General features: G+C 34.5%; 1 protein-coding gene across 10 annotated transcripts in view; it reads right to left on the bottom strand.

Annotated features, from left to right (window-relative positions):
* The window catches only part of htt (huntingtin), a 303,204-nt gene that overhangs the window by 131,394 nt on the left and 150,131 nt on the right, over positions 1-21,679 (bottom strand). For all 10 annotated transcript variants that reach the window (XR_013028209.1, XR_013028210.1, XM_076501072.1 and 7 more), the window contains 3 exons: positions 20,496-20,734; positions 13,738-14,148; positions 12,882-12,972 (listed from right to left, as the gene is read on the bottom strand). Coding sequence is in view for 8 of the 10 variants with exons in the window: in XM_076501072.1 (XP_076357187.1) it covers positions 12,882-12,972; positions 13,738-14,148; positions 20,496-20,734 (741 nt within the window). In the remaining 2 variants the exon portion in view is untranslated. The remainder of the gene's footprint in view (positions 1-12,881; positions 12,973-13,737; positions 14,149-20,495; positions 20,735-21,679) is intronic.

The raw sequence follows: 21,679 nt of genomic DNA, 5'->3' as shown, positions 1-21,679 counted from the left end.
AATTAATTTAGTAAAATTCATAAAGAGAAATTAAGGTAAAATAAAAAGTTAAAAACAAACATAAATAGCATAAAACCAATGTTTACATCTAGTCTATAATGTCAGGAGAAAAACTACAGTAATAGAAGTCATAAAGGACTTTCTGTAGCATAACTGTAATTATCATACCTTGCCAGGAAGATGAACAGGTAAGTACGAAAACCACCATCACTCACCTGAAGTTGGCCTTTCCAGTCCTGGTTCCAAGATATTAGACATTATGGCCATTTTTGAAAAGTAAAGTAATAAAAGTTTTAAAAGACTTGCAGCAAAATTTTAATTATAACTCAACAGGACGACTAACAGGTAGTTCTAAAAGCAGCATTAGTCACCTGAAGATAGACTTCCCAGTCTTGGTTTTGAGTTATTTGACGTTATGGCCATTTTCTAATTTCAAATTTCGTTGAGAGTCATAACAATGGCAAGAAAGTAAAATGTGGCTTATTGCAATCTGAGTGTTACACAGACTACACACTGGTGCATCAGTTCCAGATAAAAGAAAATGATGAGTTAAACTGTGTTAGAACAACTTCCTCTTTCCAATCCTTACAAAAGCAAAACGGCCAATGGCCAATATAGGGTTTTATTTGGAAAAGCTTGTTTTCACGTTGCTCACTCCAAGTCGGCTGCCAGCTGACACGGAGCCAAGCCTTAAATACAGAACCATAGTCCATGTACGGAATAGGCACAGTGATATAGTGCCAGAGCAGATACATTTAGCTGTGGTGTGGGCGACCTCATTCCCCGCAAATACCAACGTGGTCAGGTATCCAGAAAAACTGGATAGAAGTAGATGTTAATGAGAAATGGGCCAGTCGGTTTTGAATATCTGCGAGAGCAGTGTGTGAACCAGCACGAAGTGATTCCAGGGCCAGTAGAGAACTAAGCAAGTCAGTATAAATAGTACAGTTTGAGTACTGCTTAGCTTCTATGTGTGATCCAGGGCAAGAGAAATGGCATACAGATCAGCAGTGAACACAAAAGCTGTAGAGGAGGTTCTGCACACAACCACCGAACCACAACAAACCATGGCAGAGCCCACAGAGTCACCTGATTTTTAACCATCCATTTTGAAAGGTCACATTTGGTGGGAAGGGTCTGATTAGTGGATACAGCAATGTTAACCAAAGACAGACCCAATTCACCCAACTACGCTGGGATATGAAGGCCAAAAGTAGCAATGGCAGATCATCTGTTCTAAAAAAATATGGCTCACCGAGGAAGGAAAAACACAACTCAAGATAGGATGCTTTGGTAAGGAATAAAGTTTCGAAGCATATAGTAAACACAGTTGCAAATGGCGGAGGTGAAAAGAAGGTTCATGAGACTATGTATAAGCTCTGAACTGGGGAAGTGCAAAAAGCCCCAGTGCAGAGCCAAAGTCCTTGAAAATGAATGGGGTCTAGCATCCTTAAGGCTGAGGGTCTGGCAAAGCCATAGACCAGTGATCCATAGTCGAGTTTCGACTGAATAAAAGCACGATATATTTTAGCACAGAACATCGATCTGTTTCCTAAGTGGTGGTAGAGAGGACACGGAGGATGTTCAGTACTCTTGTACATTTGACCCATCGCTGCTTGATGTGTAGTATAAAGGTCAGCTTATTTTCAAAGATAAGCCCCAAGAACTTTATCTCAGGGACCACAGACAGCACAACTTCACCAATATGGAGTTCAGGATCAGGGTGAATACCCTGCTGGTGGAAAAAGTGTATGTAAAGGGTTTTAGAAGAAAGAGAAGTTAAAGCCATTTACTGTGGTCCACTTCAGTAAATAATTGAGGGCTGCCGCTCAATATACCTCACGTTCAATGATTGACATGAGATGAGAAAGTCGTCGACATAGAGCCCGTTTGTAACAGTAAGAGGGAGTTGTTCAATGATGGCATTAATTTTTATACTGAAAAGTGTGACACTCAAAACACAGCCCAGCCCCGAGAGACTCCAAGTTCCTGTAGAAAAGAACGGGAAAGTTTCAAACCCACACGAGATTGAAATCTCCTCTCCATTAAAAATTTTTTTAATAAAAATGGGCAAACCGCCACGTAACCCATATATGTGGAGGTCTCACAAAATGCCGTACCTCCATGTTCTATCATAAACCTTCTCAATGTCAAAGAATATTAATACAAGATGTTGTCGTTTGAGAAAGGCTTCTCTGATTGACGTTTCAAGTCCAATCAGGTGATTCATGGTGGAGCACTGTTGTTGGAACCGACACTGGATGGGCGAGAGGAGATTGTTTGATTCGAGGAACCAAACAATATGAGCATTAACCATTCTCTCAAAGGTGTCACAGAAATAGCTCGTCAAAGCACTTGGACAGTAGTTTGAAGGAATCTTGGGTTCCTTCCCAAGCTTAGAGAAAGGGAGGACAATAACCTGGCACCAGGCATCAGGAAAAACTTTCTCCTGCCAGATCCAGTTGAAAACAATCAGAATAATAGCAAGAGGAGCAGGAGATAGATGGTGAAGAATTTGATAATGTACATCATCATGTCTGACCGATGTACTGCCAGACTGATTAAAGGACAGTTTCAGTTCCACCAGTGTAAAGGGATGATTATAATCATAGAGACAATCAGGTTGAAATGAAAGAGGTGATCATTCTGCCCAAGTCTTGAATAGTTATGAATGTGGAGAAAGAAGCAGAAGTGCTAGATACCAAGGATGTGGCGAGTGGCAAAGACAGGGTGGGCACATAATGATTAATCAACAGTGCTACAACTCCATGCACTCATCCATCACACAGCCTGTTATTTCTGTACAAAGAAAATTGCCAAAAGGTAACTGAATTGGCAGGTTTCAGAAATGTTTCCCATAAGGAAAGACAAATACGATGGTAGGAAGCTAACAGTGTTTCGATGTCATCCAGATTAGAACGTAAACCTCGACACTTCCATTGTATTAAGGTGGCCATTTTTAATTATGTGTAGGCAAATTGGGTGGAGGACCCTTCTGTTTACGACCACGACTTTTTTTGTCACTGCTCTTGGATCCTACCCTGGGTCAATTGGGCAGGTCATTGCTGTTGGAAGGGGATTCCAGTGACTGAAGATGCAAATGAATGATTTTTTTGCATCTTGGGGTGGGAGAATAAGATGTATCCGAGAAACTGCCTGTACCTGGAAGCAAGGGATGTGGATCTTGGGGTTTGTTGAAAAGTATCAACGTTTTTAACCATGCAGGTCAAACAGCCTTTCATTTCTTCTGAGAACAATTCTTTTGGAGGTACAGAGAGATCTGTCTGCACTCCCATTGTAGTTATGGAATGAAGTGCAGCAGCATACATCTGAGATGAAACAGTAGACAGCAATTTTTGAGCCTCAGGATAAGTAATGTTATAAATCATTTTCAAATGCTACACCTCTTTTTCTTCCAATCATTTAGGGCAAGAACGAAAGTAGGACAGGTGAGAGCCATTGCAATTGACACAATGAGGGTCCATTTCACACTCATAGGCATCATGGTCCTTGCCACCACAATGAGTACACATTAGGGAACCACCTGCTTTGAGTGACAGAACCCCTCACACTGGAAACGTCAGAGAGGGTTTGGAACGTACAGCCATACCCTGTAATTAAGATAACCCACCTTGAAGGTGGCAGGTGGATGTGGTGATGTAAATGTCAGAATGAGAATACTGGTCGGCATTGTAATTCCATCTTTGCGAATGGAGATACGCCTCACTGCAGAAACCAGCGAGAATTTCTGACTCAAGGATGTTTTTCAAATCCCTCTCAACAATAACTCCTCATGATGAATTCAAAGTAGCATGAGGTGTAACCTCAATAGGTACATCCCAATTGCCTTTGAATTCAAGAGGAGTTCACTGTGTTGAGACGTGGATGTTTCAACCAATATGTCCCCAGATCGAAGCTTCTTTACTGACTTTGGAGAGCAAACAAGTCCATCCAGTCCCTTCTGAATAAAAAAGGGGGACATTTGCCCTAAAAATTTGTCTGAAAAAGAATGTAGGATAAGAAAATGAGGTACAACAGGTGATACAGATGATAAAGTTTGCTGCTCAGAAACTGCAAGACGTGGTCATTTGGACTGTTTTTTCATTATTTTATTTAAGTTTTTATTTGGAGGATTCATAATAAAAAAGGGAAATTTTGGTGCCCACTGACCCCACCCACCATGGAGCCCTACGAGGGGATGCACTACAATGTCAAACAAGGACACTGTAGCAATGCCAGGGTTTTGTAAGCACTATACCCAAACTTCAGCATCAGATACAATGTCCACAACACCTGTTGAGAACTTCCAACACTGGTACTTGGTTGATTCTTGCCCACATGGACCAGCCGAATGATCCAAGGGGGGACACCATAATGCCGCCCGTCTAAAGGAATTCAAGGCCAAAGTGGTGTGTTAGGGTTGGACCCCTCAACCACCAGGATCCTCTCCTCACCTTCACAGGTCAGCACACACAGGAAACACGTGAGTGGATGTTTCGATCCCAAAGGAGGTAAACTGAAAGAACAGAACCTTCCCTGGGAGGTCCCCTCACCACGTAGAAGAATTCACACTGAAGGGCTAACACCAAAGTCAGTGCAATATATTTATTTTGAAAAACATACATCACCTGATTTATTCAATCAAAGGAATGGGCAGCCATCCCATTCTGTTTTACCTATACAAGCCCACAGGTGAGAATAGCCCAGAATGGGCATATTAATGAAAGAGATATATTGCAAGGGAAAAAACCTATCAGCAATCTCGTGGAACACCCCATATACACAGTGTGAATTATTAACCATGGGTATATTTTTTATTTCATCATGGCCATATAATGCAGAAATGAGATATATTATGTATACGTGGACAGACATAGCTTATCACAGAGATGGGTACTTGATGCAAAAAATGACATTCTATTGTAAGAAATTAAAAGAGTACATGAAAAAGATAACTTACCCAATCACAGCTTCACTGAAGTCTGAAGGATGGCAAATGTAGAAAATGGTACCCTGATGCAAAAGAAACAGTTACCAGATGAATGTATGAGGTGTAGTCCACAATGTACCTGATTGAAGAATTACCTCCAGCATATAATGGAGGTGAGATGCCAGGAAAAAGGTAAGGTGTCTGAGCTGATGCAAAGATACCTAGAACAGATTTTTGAATGAAAGAAGCAATAAAGAACAAACCAATAAAATCAAAAGCTAAACCCAACTGGTAAGGGTGGGAGGAAAATATCACAAACAGAAGAATACTACCAGAAGATAAAAAGGCAGGAACAGAAACCATAGAAGGTAGCTACATGAATAATGTAACAATGAAGAGCATGTATGGGACAAAGTTTATCTGGAACTGACGAGGAATAAAGGTAAAGAAGGGAAACTGGTGAAAAGAAAAAAAATTGTCCTCTTAAGTTGCTGAAGTGTTGGGAAAAAATGTTCAATTCAGATAAAGGAGAATATGTGCAGAATGAAAAAATGTATATGAATTGATGGCAAATATATCAGACTGATGATGCCCAAAGGCTAATAGGAGTAGGAAACAAGTCTTAAAAGAGAAGAGAAACAAAGAACAGGAAAACAAAGTTTCAAACAGAGGTAGAGTAAGGTAGTAAAGAACCATACTGTCATCCCAATTGAGAAGGACTGCTCAATGACGAGGTATACAAATCTGTAAAGAACATAACAAATTGGAAAGGTAAGAAAGGTAAATACAAAATGTTACCAGGAAACACAGAAGGTGTGGGATAAGGGTAGTCAATAACCAGCAATGGATGAGACAGAAGTCCCATGATCAAAGAGCCAAGTAAAGAAATCTGTAGGATGAAGAAAAGTGGGTCAAGAAGGGGAAAACACCAATGAAATACTGAAAATATTCCATTTATGTTGATAAATGCCCCACTGAGGATGAGTGAGTGGAATTTTCTAAAAAACAAAGTGATGCACCGAGATCATTCATATCTCATTACCAAGGACCTGTTAAATGCCAGACATAAAGACAGAGGGTAGGAAGGGTGGGATGAAATACTGGTGACCAAGATTGATGTAAAAGGGATGGAGTAAGAGGAAGAGGCAATGGAGAAGCAGTTCAAATCTGAAGTAGGTGAGGAAACCAGGGTTGTGCTTGCCAGTAAGAAGCAACCAGAAGGGCCCTAGATGGAGTGGCATGGATGACTGAAATCAGTCAGGAAAGAATACAAATGGCCCAATCCTAGCTGAATGAATTGAGAGCTTGGGTGTATGGATGAGGAACTAGAAACCAAAACAGAAATAACATGGAATAGTAAAAAGTTGCAAATGCATCTAGTTGACAAGTACCCCACACCAGAAGCATAGAAACTGGAAAATTTGATGAGCAAGTGACCATTCCCTGGGATAAAGTTTGTCTGGTTTAGAATGGCAAACTGTCACAAAGTTGAAAGCACCCAGAACATCATATGCAAATAGACATATTCCAAGCATGTGGCCCCCAAAAAAGGAGATCCAAGGTTTGATATTAGCAACAACTGTAGAATTGTTTCAATGGATCATGACAAGTGGATTCTGGAGTACAAGAAGAGTGTGATCTAAAGTATGTTGTACTGTCAGAAACTCCAAGATGTTGATATGGTAAGATCATTCAGCCATAGCTCATTTTTTCATTGTTGATCAACCCACACACTCTCCAACTGTGGAAGGAAGCACACATGAAGAGATGCAAATCTGAACGAAGAAGAGAAACTGAATGATATGTAGATGTAGTTCAGCAACCAAAGCAAATGTCAGTGAAAGAAAAAGGAAAGGTATTGGGAAAATCTAAGGGATCCTGAGCAAGAACGTGTTGGCTGTGCAGCATCTACTGCAGAGACTGCATGTGTAAAGAGATAAGTAATTCCACAAAAGCCCACATTCCCTAAAACAAGAGAACCTCATGAGCATTAAAATATGTAGCAGGAAGGGCAAGAACAACTCAAAGCTTTATTGAATGGAGTCAAACAGTAGGAGGTGAAGCCCAACTGAGGTAGGTGTTGAAAAAGACACCCAAGGGAACAAGATAATGGGTAGGGAACAGGAAAGTATTTTCCAACATGATAATCCAATTTATTCTAACTGCATCTGTCAAAAGCAGATGAATGTGTTATGAGTACTACACTATGGAATTAGCTAACAGAAGATAGTCATACACAGTGGTGTAAATTATGAAAACTAACAACAACAAAGGTAAGTTATCACTTAAAATTACAAAACAAACTGTAGCAGAAGTAAATATTTCCACATTGTATGAAATGTTAAAGAAAATAATCCCATGAAGAGATTGCTATTAAAAATTTTGACTGGAGCACTTTTGAAAGAGAAGTGAAAATTTGAAAATATCAATTATAGGGAGTCACGTGCTCCAGGAGGGTGTGTCACACTTCTATTGTTGGACAGTTGTCACATGATAATTTACTAGTGAAATGCAGTTAGACCATGATGTTTATGGGAATATGGGAGGGCAAGGCTTGTAGCATACAAAAAATATATTGCATATGGTATGTAGCACTAAATAGGAACAGCTATATGTATATATGTATCTGTGTGTGTGAGAGTGAGAGAGCAGAGGTCTACGTTGAGAATTTGTTATGTATGCAATGGTAGTAAGAATTTCACTGCATATTCAATTTTGAGCTAAGGCATAACTGAGAGGATTAATTATAGGCTGAAGCTATCTGCTAATTAGATGAATCAAAGACATTCTACTAGAAGTAATGATAATGACTGAATATGACAAAAAATAATATAATTAGTGTTGGGTTTAACCTGTTGTTCAATTCAATCAAATTATTGGAAGTTATTATCATGATTCACCTTCATCTAACTCTCTCACTGAGAGCTTGGTCATAGGAATTAACCTTGCAATCATTTTGTACTTGTTATAGTTTTTATGCTATAAATTTTAATACAGTATGCATATCCTCAATACATTTTGAAGATTATTAGTAAACATTATAAGGCTTTTGTGTGCAAAATATCAGACTTTTTAAATGAGTTTCAAGGTTTTTTGAGTAATGATTTGCTTGTGCATTTTTTTCTTCAAAAACTATCTAACATGCAAAGTGAATTTGATTTTAATATTAAAAATATTTTTATGGATCAGATAATTTTCAAATTTTACAAGCAAAGTCTTTATACCAAGTTCCATATGTTTATCAAGTGTTTTTATTTAAACTTTATATTTTATCTGTTATTTTCATTACTCTATATCTGTATGGGTTTAGTCAATTTGACTAACCTTGTAACTACCATAAAATTAGAAAATAACAGTTAAATTACACTTTCTTTGCTCTACAATGACTAGATAGTTTAAATCACATAACATTATACATCTACACACATTTATTATTTTTGTTTGTGTAAAACACATAACGTTATACATTTACAAACATTTATTATTTTCGTTTGTGTAAATCACATAACATTATACACCTACAAACATTTACTATTTTTGTTTTACTGTAAAATACATTCACATTTTGGTTATAATACATTACATATATATAGAGTTACTATTTAAAAATAAATTCCTAAATTTCAGTGACTTTTCTTAGTACATAAAACAATAAATGAAGAAGTATAGAAAATTATTTCTTTTAGTTACAAATTTTGCACTCATTTGCTGCTCAGTTTAAGTTGCTAAGCCTTATCAAACTTTGAACATGGTGGATGTAAAACAAAACTTCTTTAGGTTTTATGTATGCATTTTGAAATAACAAAAAAAAAAATCATAAATGATCATAAACATTGCACTATTTCAATGGCTTGAATAGTTAACCACTAACACCCTATTTGTTTTTGTGCAAAATTATGTGGACTTTCTTCTAAATCACATGTGAGATCCATATTATGATAATTCATATGTGTTATCTTGCACTAACCATCATTAAATGTAATTTCCCCAATATTTGCATAAATAATGAATTGGTTCAAGTCATTCTGTTAATATCTAAAGATACCTATTACAGTTTAAAATACCAACAAATTTAATACCATAACTAACATTCACTAATACCATTAATGTAAGAACATGCAAATACTCAAGCATGAACCCCGACATATTCCAATAGTAAAAGGATAAAGTCTGATTGGACTCCAATAATTACAACTTTTTACTTGTTCTCATCCAACCATCAAATAGTCCATTCTAATTAATGTGATTTTCTTTACTATGCATCTTTGTAGCATCTTAAATATTTTTTGAAAATTATGTATATCACATTCAAACCCTTTCCATCATCTAAATAACATATCTTTTCACACAAAAAATTAACAAATCAGAATGAGAAAACTTCCTTTTAGTGAATCTATGTTGATTTTTCCTTAGTGACATATTTCATTTGGTAATTATCCAAAGCTAGTTTTATCAGACTGTCTAGAATCATTCCCACTTAAAACTAAGAGCAACACAATTTTCTAAGTTATCTGCCCACTCTATTTGGATGAAAAATGAAAGAGAGAGGCTCGCATACCTGAAACTTTACTTCTTTTAAAACTGTGGGGAAAAAAGACCTTGTCTGGTCTAAACATTTTTAAAGTTTTTTAATCTATGTGTGATTTTTCTTCCTGTTAAGGAACTAATCTTCATTATTCAGGTCAGTTGCAATCCCATAGAATTTTCTGGGTCTGAAATATTGCTAATGTCTTTTCTTGCTAAAACTGAGAAAACAATTAAAAATTCAGTCAATGTTACAGTCTTTATCAGCATTTTGTATGTGTGTTTTTCTTATAGCAAAGCCACATTGGGCTACCTGCTAAGACATTTGCTAAATTTTAAAATGTTGAGCTTGACTGTGTATATAAGATTTTTATAAGGATTACATTATGATTTTTTTTCTTCCTTATTGATAAATTTCAGCAAAACTGAAACAAAAATGAAATTATAGTTTATGTAAACTTTTTTTTTCCAGGTGTACATAACTAAGGAGTAGATCTCACAACAAAGTTGTATTTTTTCAAAAATAACCTCTATCATAAAAATTAAAAAGATAAGCATTTTAAGTTCTAAGACTAATTAATTTAGATATTTTAAATTACTTTACACTTCATAAAAAGGTAATTAAAAAGTATATTAGAAATACAGATGTACAAAATGTTGTAAAACAGAGCTTGAAATAATCTGTAAGCTATACAATTCTTACTAAAGTGTTAATAAGTGTAAGGTATGTGATACTGAAACAGAACAGCATAAATGTAAAGAATTGTGTTTGTTTTTGTTTTTTTGCAATCAGGGTTTAGAAATATCTTAGTGAAACTACATTTTATTCTAATTTAATCTTACCTTTAAGTCTATAGCACAGTCACATGAAAATGAACTGCACCAGAGGAGAGCTATAATTTATAATATAAAACAATGACTGGTTGTCATTGAACTAATTATAAAGTACCACACCAATATAAAGCTTATAAAAGTATAGGCAGTCATACTATAAACTACACTAGAATATAGACATACATTGACAGTTTACTATTTGACTTGCTGACATCTAATCAATCAGAGCTTATAACACCAGGAAAAAGCCAATATAAGTACAGGCAGTCATACTATGCTTATTGTAGCAATATCTTCTTTTCATGGTTCCCAGGACTCAAATACCATGTGACAAGCATATAGAAGTTAGAGTTTTAGCTATTCAAAGACACTTCAAGCATAAAACTGTGGTTATAAGTCCCATTTTTTGGTAAAAGCCATATGCAAAATTCTAAAGAATATATGAGAAACTAAACTTGTAATAATAAATGTGTGAGTAAATCAAACTCCCTAAAACATCATATTACATATCTCAAGATATTCTCTCTACATGATAAAAGACAATCCAGTAAGAAACCTTTCTCATAACCTACTTGTAATTAATGAATTCTACAGGGTGTTTGGAAAGTCACTGTGCAGTTTTGTAATCCTATTTTATTCAGTCTATTTCAAGCCAGCAACTGATAGCAGTGTTTAGAAACAAAATAAGAAGAATCCAGGCCTATATTGATGCCAACAGGGGTTACTTTCAACAATGTTTATAATTGTCATTCATATTTACCTCCTGTATTCTATATTGACACGTCTGTTAATAAATATATAAGTGCACAGTGGCTTTCCGAACACCCTGTATATCCAGAACAGTACTGAATTAGCATGAACTGATCTTAATGGATGTGTACCCCTAATATATCACTATTAAGACGTGATAATTAAAGCAAAAAAACACTTTACTTTAAACAATTAAATGTAAAACTGAAAAAGAAGGATTTTTAAAGTTGAATTTAAATCCATATCTTATGCCAACAATCAATTACTATTTGTGAAAGTAAAAAGAACAACAGTGTCAGGACCAATGTGATACAACTACAGCAAAGCATACTAATGGATCAATAAAACAATGGGACTGCATATTAGCCAATGGTGTAGATCAGTGGTGCAAAGTGTTTTATTGCACTCTCCTCTAAACCCGCATTTAGTTGTAACCCCACCCTGTTTAACTTGTCATTTTCCAATGTGTTTTGTTACTACATTAATTGATAGTGGTGATACTTGTACAGTTGTCATTAAGATTTCATTTAAGATTTGATTTGTATACTCCTATATACATTTTCAGTCATGTGTCCCTTTCTGATTCTCCCTGCCTCTCAAGGGGAGAGTGCCTGACAACATGTGCACCACAGGTACAGTTCTACAAAGAAATGATGGTGCCTTGGCTGTTGATAAATACAAACCCATTCTTATTCATCATGTTATTCCCTAACATAAAAAAAAAGTTAAGCACAGATTATCTTCTAGCTTGACATGCTTAAACAGGGTATTTCTAAAGGAATTTTACTTCAAACTGATCTCTTTGTTTATGTTTATTTTTTAAATCTTACTTCTGCCCATCAAGAAACTAATAGGTTTCCCATTTTAATTTCCATGACCACCTTCTCAAACACTTCAAAATTCTGATATTATGAAAATAAAATAAAATTTAAGCTTCTATGGCACCAGCAAATAATTTGGTACTGATTAAATAAAACTTATATTTTTACAATAATAACACTTTTAACAAGATTTTTGCATGTGTGTGTGTGTATTTTGTATTTCTCTTCACATAAAACAAGCTAAATTACTGAACAAATATAATTTTGTAAAGCAATTTTCAACTACATTTTCACTATATATAAAATCTTATTAACTCTGGATATTCTTTACTTCACACCACAAAGTTTTACAGTTTTAGTAAAGTACGTTTTGTTATAGAAATTATTATAGCATAAACTCTTAGCTAATAATCCATATTTTAATGGCATATAAGTTTTAAGTTATTAATTATACAAGGAAATATTTTTTAAAAATCCTAAAGTTACCCTAGCGTAACACATTTTCTCAAGGCATCTTCTCTTCTCTATTTTATCCACCACCTCTCTACAAAATTAAATGTTAATTACTCACTATAAAATTGTCATTGCTCAGACAAACCACAACTTTATAGCCCTCTCTTTCAGAATTTGTTAATAGTATTCTCTAACATTTAATTATACATTACCTATAACCAATAGAAAGTCAAAATTTTCTTCTATCAAATGATATGTTGTATAACATTGTGTTATGCACAGATAAGCATGAATTTAACTCAGAGTACAAACTTCTTCCCCATGTGAAGCTTAACAGCTGTCTTGGATGAATTCATTAGAGCTCTTGTCACATACTTAGAAGGCCAGAAAAATTTTGAGAATTAGTAGAAACTGTATAGTTTTTGCATATTATTAGTCTATGTTGTTTGGTGCATCATTTAACTAAATAAAAATTACTTAATAAATAAATAAATTTAATAATAATAAAATAAAAATAACTAAATAAAAACAAATGTACTATACTTCTGTAAACAATAGTTAACATATACCACATAATCGCAGAGAAGTATAAGACCTCCTCGTTGCACCATTTCTAGGTTACAGGATGTTTGGGTGATTTCACATTTGGTTGGTAGCTGTCTACAAATGGAAAAAAACCCTCACTATGAAAACAATCAGTAAACATCTTAACAACAACAAAAAAAGCAAAAATTTAAGAAAAATCCACATTTTGGGAAATTTGGTTTTAAAACGTTTTCACTGTATTGGTTATATATATATCAAATCAAAATGATTTGATCTTCATCAATAAAAACAGACCATAAGCTTTTCTAGCTCAACATAATGTTAAGTGATTTTACTTGTGAATGTATAAAAGTATTATCACTTTGAACTTATTAATCATGTGCATTAATAAATTGTAAAGTAGAGAAAATATAAGAAAGTTTTTATCATGAACTGACCCACCTATGTAAGTATCTGCCTACTGCAATTTAAGCTAGCCTTAACATTAACAAAGTATCAACAAATATATTATCTTTAATACAGAACAGTGTTAAATGGAATAAAATAATTGCACTAGGTAAGAAACCAAAACAAACCACATTACATGTGTCACCTGATGTAGGATAAGTATTCTACCAGACAACACTTAATAAAAATCATATTCTTAGATTTACTAACTATTTAAGCTAGCCTTAACATTAACAAAGTATCAACAAATATATTATCTTTAATACAGAACAGTGTTAAATGGAATAAAATAATTGCACTAGGTAAGAAACCAAAACAAACCACATTACATGTGTCACCTGATGTAGGATAAGTATTCTACCAGACAACACTTAATAAAAATCATATTCTTAGATTTACTAACTATTACCTATATTGCCTTTGAATCCTCACCTTGGACTTGCAGGAAGTGTAGCAGGACTAGCATGAAGAGAACCATGTTGGAGAATCTTTGCCCAAAAGTCATGACTATCATAGTTCAACAAGGTAAGGATGTTACACCACTGTAAGACCAATACTGGATAAAATGGTGCTAACTCAATAAACATCTCATTGATTTCTGTAACAGAGTACATGCTAACTGTTGCATAGGACACAGTCTTAGTTGAAGATTCTGCTTTGACAAGTTCCATAGCAGCTGTTGCAACACGACGAAAAGACCCAGACTGAAACATATGCATGAGATAGAGAAATAAGTGAGCCATCTGCTGACAGATGAAGGTTTGATAATCTACTGGGACAGCCGGAATAAATATTTGTCGATGGACAGCTTCCACAACTATACCTAACACTTGAAAAAGGAACCTAAAAAATCATATACAGTTTGTTAACTTACTTTGAAAATGTACAGATAACAAGAAAATATTTTACTTTCTAATAACTTGTATGTTTGTGGTCAGGTTTTTCCAGGAAATAAAAATACTAATATTAAGATATATATCCCATCTCTATTACTATTACTCCAGAATCTCATTTTAGTTATGTAAGAACAAAAACAAACAAAAAATTCCAATCTTGGGAATGTGCTTCAGATGGTAATTTTTGTTTCACTCATATCACTCTCAAAACCATCATCAGATAATCCAGGTTCACATCTAGAACTACTGTGAGCTTGCACATGCAATTTAATATCAATTTGGATCCATTTTCTCATAAAAATTAAATTATTTTCAAATGCAAATAATGTGATGTTTTAAATAGCAACATACACCATGTTTAATCCAAATCAGCAGCTGAGATAGTTATCAGTTCAAGTTAGGTTTTGTGTGCTTGACTCCCATTTCTAGTGAGAAATTTGCATTGAATTATGTGGTCACCATACAACAATGGGTGCACCTAATGGGTTAATCCATTTTGTGTTATTCCTCTTTTTTAAGCAACCTTTACTCAGTCATTAAAAGAAAATATTCATGCATAAATCCTCAGACTGAATGCTGGAAAACATCTTAACTGATGAGTACAACCAAACATACTTTTTGTCAATAATATGTTCACATATTCCTGGAAAACTCTAAAGGTACAAGTCATTGCTCAGGGTATATCTACTGAGAGACAAGAGATAAAGCATTTGAAAGTAAAAAAACAAAGACATAGTGACAAACTGACATTAACCTAGTAGAAAAATGAAATATGTGAAAAAGCAACACTTAGTTGAAGGTACATTGATCATGATGAATCAGTAATATTTCTATCACCTCTTTTGTGGAATAAAGGTGATATTTTTGAAACCATTAGAATTGGAATGTTATTTAGTATATTAATAAGGGTCAAACTTTAAACAAAGTCCAAAATAATAATCAGTGATTTCTCAACCCAAACCAGCCGTGTTTAGATACATAAAGTCCAAAATGCCTCTAGAATATACTGGTGTAGAAAAAAATAATAGCAGCCAAAATACATCTAGGATGTGGCAAAACATGAAATGGCAAAACACTATATACTTGTAAAACATTTTGGAAAATGTGAAAGAAGAAAATGTTCTAAGGACATCTAGGTATGAAATATCTATTGAACATGACTATTAAGTGTGAAATAGTAATACATAAAATGACTATAGGATATGTTGGCAAGATAAAACAGCAACAGTTATTTTGCTGAAAGTTGAAATTATTAATGTACAAATGCCAAATGTTGATTAGGATGAAAATCAGCAGTCTATATGATATTACAAGAAATGTAAAAAAAATATCGAGTAAAATATATACGAGTCAGGATGTTGGAGACTCTGAAGCAGCCATAAACAAACTTCAGTTGGTTTACCCATGCAACTGGTGATATTTAATTACTAAGAGTAACACAGCACTTAAACTACAATAACTTATTATTATAAAAATAAATATATTTTGCTATGATCAAGTGTGAGGAATGGTAGAAAACACGTAACTAAACATTTTTGTTTTTGCAATAATAAATATTTGTGGTTTCAATGGTGTGCTACTTTCAATAAACAAGTTTCAATATGACATGTTTATAAAGGAAGAGTGTGATGTTTAAAATATTTAGAAAATTCTGACATGGTTAAAATAGCAGAGTATCTCCAAGATGTGTTGGAGAAAGTAAAAGAATTGCAATAATGCTCCTAAAATATGTTTGCGAAGTGAAACAGCATTTGCTAAACTTTATCTACAATGTATTTGTACAACATGCTAATAAGGGTAAAATACCCAAAGCCAGAATATTTCAATTATATGTTGAGAATTGTTAGATGGTAAGTGTATATTGACAATTGTAAAACAAGAACAGACCTTGTATTCTTACATGTTGATAAGGATAAAATACCAAGACTTAAAATGTCTCTATTATATATTGAAAATGGTAAAACAGCAACAGACCTATTATTTATATCGAAAAACACACCTTCAAAAAGACTGCAGAAAAAAGTTAAAAATGCATTTCTATAATAAAAACTTGTTCTGTTTGTCAATTATTTATTGAACTACAGAAAAAAACATTTTAACCCACTACCACAGTTTCTTAGACAAAAAATACAAAAGAGCACTGCTATTTTCAGAGAATAAGCCACAAATAAACAAAAAAAATCCTGAAATTTTAAATTCTTAATGCTTATATTTAATTACAATAATAACATGTGTTTCCTTTGTCATTATAATTTTTTCTGTTTGAATGCACTTCTGTTTTTTTTATATAGTTGCAGGTGAAGCCCACTTTAATGCACAAATTTTTATTTTGTAAAACCTTTTGTATAATCCTAAATTAGGAAGAAAGTGTCTTGTTTGCTCCAATGAAGCCATAATGGTGAAACATTAGCTTAAATAAAACCAATTATGTTTTCTGGAATAAGAGGTCTTCTTTTATTTACCTTTGTAACAAAAAACAATTTTACTTTTTACATTTTGAGTATGTGCCCTTAGTCAGGATTAGCTATTAAAATTACACAATATAGAAAATGTGGAGCACGTATACAGAGCGAGATATGCAAAATAAATCTGATGTATTTTCTGGCTTTGTCATACAACAATTAAATTACATACATATATATACAGACTGGAAAAGCTGGGACAAGAAAATAAAGATAAAAACTGCACAGTTAACAAAAAAAAGTTATAACAAAACTTAGATGGTAAAAATTAATCAACATGGACATTATTTACACCAAGAAATGGGGGAAATAGTGGTGACAGTTGTCAAAAACAAGATTAAAAAAGTGTTATGTTTTGGAACAGTTTTCATCAGAAGAAAATTTCTTATGATCAAACAGGAAAAGAAGACCACACCATTTCTCTGTTTCAAAGCCACTGACCAAAGTACCTTAATAGAAAACCCATTTTTCGGAAGTATGTATTTATTACTATTTGTTTGTTATATGAAAAGCATGATTAGCCCTATTTCATAAATAACCTTCAATAAACTCTATTAAATTCATGTTAAGAATATCCTCACAGTAATATTCAGCCATATTTGAATATATTTTTCTCATAAGTATTTCACACATGCACAAATGTGACTTACGTGTCACAAAGGCCACACACTGGTGGGTCAGTAGCATATAAAAGAAAATGATCTGTTACACTGTGACCAATGTGTAGCCTAGCCTAAACAATTTGCTCCTTCTGATACTTATGGAAACAAAACATATATATAATAACCAGAGACCAACAGCATATTTAATTTGGAAAAGCTTGTTATAGCATTATTCATCCCAAGCTGACTACCAAATGGAGAGCAGACAAGCCACATATGGCATATGGGAAGAAGACATATGGAACAGGCCTGGCTTTGTCGGCACCAGAGCAGACAGAATTGTTTGTTTTTGAAATTTGCACGAAACCACTTGAGGGCTATCTGTGTTAGCCATCCCTAATTTAGCAGTGTAAGACTAGAGGGAAGGCAGCTAGTCATTACCACCCACCGCCAACTCTTGGGCTACTCTTTTACATACGAATAGTGGGATTGACTGTAACAAAATAACACCCCCATGACTGAAAGGGCTAGCATGTTTGGCGCGACGTGGATGTGAACCCGCGACCCTCAGATCATGAGTCGCACGCCTTAACACGCCCCAGACAGAATTAGTTGTGGTATCAGCAAGTTTGTTCCTTCAAACACTGACATGGCTAGGTATCTAGAAAAACTAGATTAAAACACAAGATTTACAATAATGGGCATGTCATTACTGGATGTTGATGAGAACAAGGTAAGAACTAATGTTAAGTAATTTCAGGGCCAGTAGACAGCTAAAAGAGTCAGAGTACTTTATAGCTTCTACATGATCCATGACAAAAGAAATGACATAAAACTCAGCAGTGAATACAACAAATGCAGAGGGGATTCTACACACAACCACTGAGCCACAACAAATCATAGCATAATCCACAGTGCCACCTGATTTTGAACTATCCATATAAAAAGAACCAGAGAAATGGTTTGAAAGATGTTTGGCAAGGAGAATGTGGTCTACCTAATCAGGAGTATCTACCTTTCTCAGATAAATCAAAGAAAGGCCACAAATGGGGATAGTATTTAGCCATGGTGTGATGAACTATTAGAGACAGCAACATCATCCCATAACAAACCCAATTCAGCCAGCTGTGCCTGAATACAAAAGCCAAAAGAATGAGTTGCAGCTCATCTATTACAAAAGAGCACAGCCCACTGAAAAAGGAAGATACAACCCCAGATGGGATGCTTTTGTACAGATCAAAGCTTGTTAGCATACCGCTGAGAAAAATAGAAGTGGCAGATATGACGGGAAGGTTCATGTACAAACTGTGGACTGGCAAAGTGCAAAAAGCCCTGTGTGGAGCTGAAGTCCCAGATGGTGAATGGGGACTAACATCTTTAAGGCAGAATGGTAGGTCAGAGACCCATTGTCCAGTTTGGGTCAAACAAGGGTACGACAGATTGCCCTTGTACACTTGAAACATAGCTGTTTCATTTGAGAACTGAAAGTAAACTTGTGGTACAAAATAAGCCTCATGAACTTTGCCTCAAGGACCATAGAAAGAACATCACCAAAAGGGAGCTCAGGATTAAAATGTAAATGTCACTGTTGGCAAAAGTGCATGCAAATGGTTTTTGAGAAAGAAAAGGTAAAATCGTTTGCTGAGATCCACCTCAACAAGTGATTGAGAACAGTTTGAAGTATATACTCAATAAGAATTGTGTTCAACAGCCAACATGAGATGTAGAAGTTATCAACAAAGAATCCATTTGCAACTGCAGTAGGAAGTTGCCGAGTAATAGTATTAGTTTTCACACTGAAAATCATAACACTGAAGACTTAGTCTTGAGGGATTACAATTTCCTATGTAAAAGGACCAGAAAGAGAGGAACCTACACAGACTTTGAGTCACTGGTCATGTACAAATTATGAATAAAAATGGGCAAGGGGTTACACAACCCAAATGAACAAAGGTCCTGCAAAATGCCATGCCTCCAAGTATTATCATAAGCATTCTCAAAATCAAAGAAGACAGAAATAAGATGTTCTCTTTCGAGGAAGACTTCCCTGGTTGATGTTTCAAGTTGAATCAAGTGGTCCATAGTGAGTGCTGTTGATGAAACCCACACTGGTTGGAAAAAATCCTGGGAAACTTCCCAGGCTTAGAAAAAGGTAGAACAATGGCCTTGCCTCAGGCACAAGAAAAAATTTTCTCCTGCCATATCTGGTTTAAAACAACCAGAAGAAAAGCAGGAGAGGTAGGAGAGAGATGGTGCAGCATCTCAAAACTAATGCCACTGGGTCCAGCTGATATACTGCCAAAACCATGAAGAGTGAGCTCATGTTCCACCAGTATCAAACCTCAAAGGAAAATAAGAGAAAAGTGAAGGGAAATAGATAGATTAAATGCAGCAGAAGACCAAGTTGGTGCCCAAAAATAGGGAAAAGGACCGTTATTGAAGAAAGACAGATTGTCATTCTGCATGGTAGTTCACTTGCATGTTGTTCAACTCCATGTGGATTTATCTAATAAACACATCTTTCTTAGCTGCTGCATGGTGTAAAAATGGAGAATAAGTAAGCTAGAGGTTGACAGCCAAGATGTACTAGAAAGGTCTAAAGGACCTCAATACAGCCTGGCTCATACAGTACATCTGGCAACGTTTGTCTCTCCCTTCACACCAAAATGGCTAGGTTGGCTAATATGCCTCATATTTTCGATTAACCAGACCATAAACCAAAAAATATATGCAAGATACAGGGTGTTCGGAAATTCACTGTGCACTTACATATTTAATAATGTTTCAATATAGAATACAGAAGTTAAATATGAATGACAATTATAAACAATGTTGAAAGTGACCCCTGTTGGCATCAATACAGGCTTGGATCCTTTTTATTTTGTTTCTAAACACCGCTATCAGTTGCTGGCTTGAAATAGACTGAATAGACATATGATTACAAAACTGCACAGTGACTTTCCGAACACCCTGTACAATAGATAAATAAATAAATAAATAAACGAAAGAGGGTGGGTTAAATCTTTTGGATTGATAAGAAAGAATTAAACAGGCCTAAAGTATATTTGTTAAAAGGTTGGATAATATCAGTCAGAAAATCAAAATATATCTCATCAATTTGTTTCCACATTCAGTTTGAGTGACTGTGAAAAAATGTGTTATAGAAGGTTGTTTTTGACACACTCTTAATTAGTAATATTTGTGTAATACATTAAAACAATTTAACATACCTGGCCAAAATTTCTTCTGGCAAAGGCCCAGATTCAGAATCCACTGACACACATAATGTTGGGCTTGGACCAAGCCAAGAGGTCTGTGCCATGGGAAAGTCTGCTAACTTAGGAATTCCCATAACTAACCCTAAATCACCCAGTCTTGATAATACCACCTCTTCTTTAGCTTGGCCAATCAAAACCCTCATTACAACAAGAACTAAGCACATCCACTGGTTCAGAATGGAGCTACAATTCTGTATAAAAAAAAAAAGAAGAAATTTTATAAAATGTGTGTTTTCACTTGATTTCTCAAGAGTTGACACAAAATCAATGAATTTGTTTTTTAACAGTGAAGGTTAATTCTGCATACAATATTTTTCCCAGCTGAAGTGAGAAGGTATACAACATGAGAGATATTCATACTGTTAGTGAGATTCCAGATGTTTTATTCTGTTTGAAATGTCAGTTTCATAAATAAATTTTTAAACAAGGCAGAAGGAATTATTTGAAAAATGTATGCTTTGTTTTTGCCAGCCTGTTATCATTATATTATGTCAACCAAATTTTTGGGGATAAAACATATTTTCATATTTATGTGCATAAATATTCCAAATGCATATAATATTACATATACAAAACTAACAAACTTCAGGCAAAGAGAATGCAAGAATATAAAGTTTCTACACTACAAAGCTTAAAATTGATTTAAACTACATTTATAAACTTGAAGACTGCACAAAAAACAACCACTAATACAATCCAAGGCACATAGACCAAATATTCACTTGGGCCTTATTTTTGATAACATACATTTGATTTGAATATGTTCATAAACTTTATAGAAGTGCATTACAAAAACTTTGTTACTTATGTCACAGATTTGGGGCCCAATATGAAAACAAAAATTGTAAATTTAATTTATTATTCCAAACAATGACAAGTTAATATTGATTTTATTCAAACAAGATTTAATACACTCTTAAGTTACATATTTTATTTCAAAAAGTGAAAAAAGATAAAATACTCAAAAGGCCAGTTTACTAACAGGTGAAAAATAATTGGGTATATATGTCTAACTATCACTAACTGTTTTAAAGACAACTTTTTATTATGATCAAATACACAATATGTAAATATGCTTTAATGAGCAATGCTTTACATTTTTAGCTAGAGACTGAATATCCACATAAAACATTTGG

Source organism: Tachypleus tridentatus, chromosome 5 (genome assembly GCF_004210375.1).
Source record: "Tachypleus tridentatus isolate NWPU-2018 chromosome 5, ASM421037v1, whole genome shotgun sequence".
Lineage (NCBI taxonomy): Eukaryota > Metazoa > Arthropoda > Merostomata > Xiphosura > Limulidae > Tachypleus > Tachypleus tridentatus.
The sequence above is the reverse complement of the archived record's forward strand: the minus strand, read 5'-3'. Positions and strand labels throughout refer to the sequence as shown.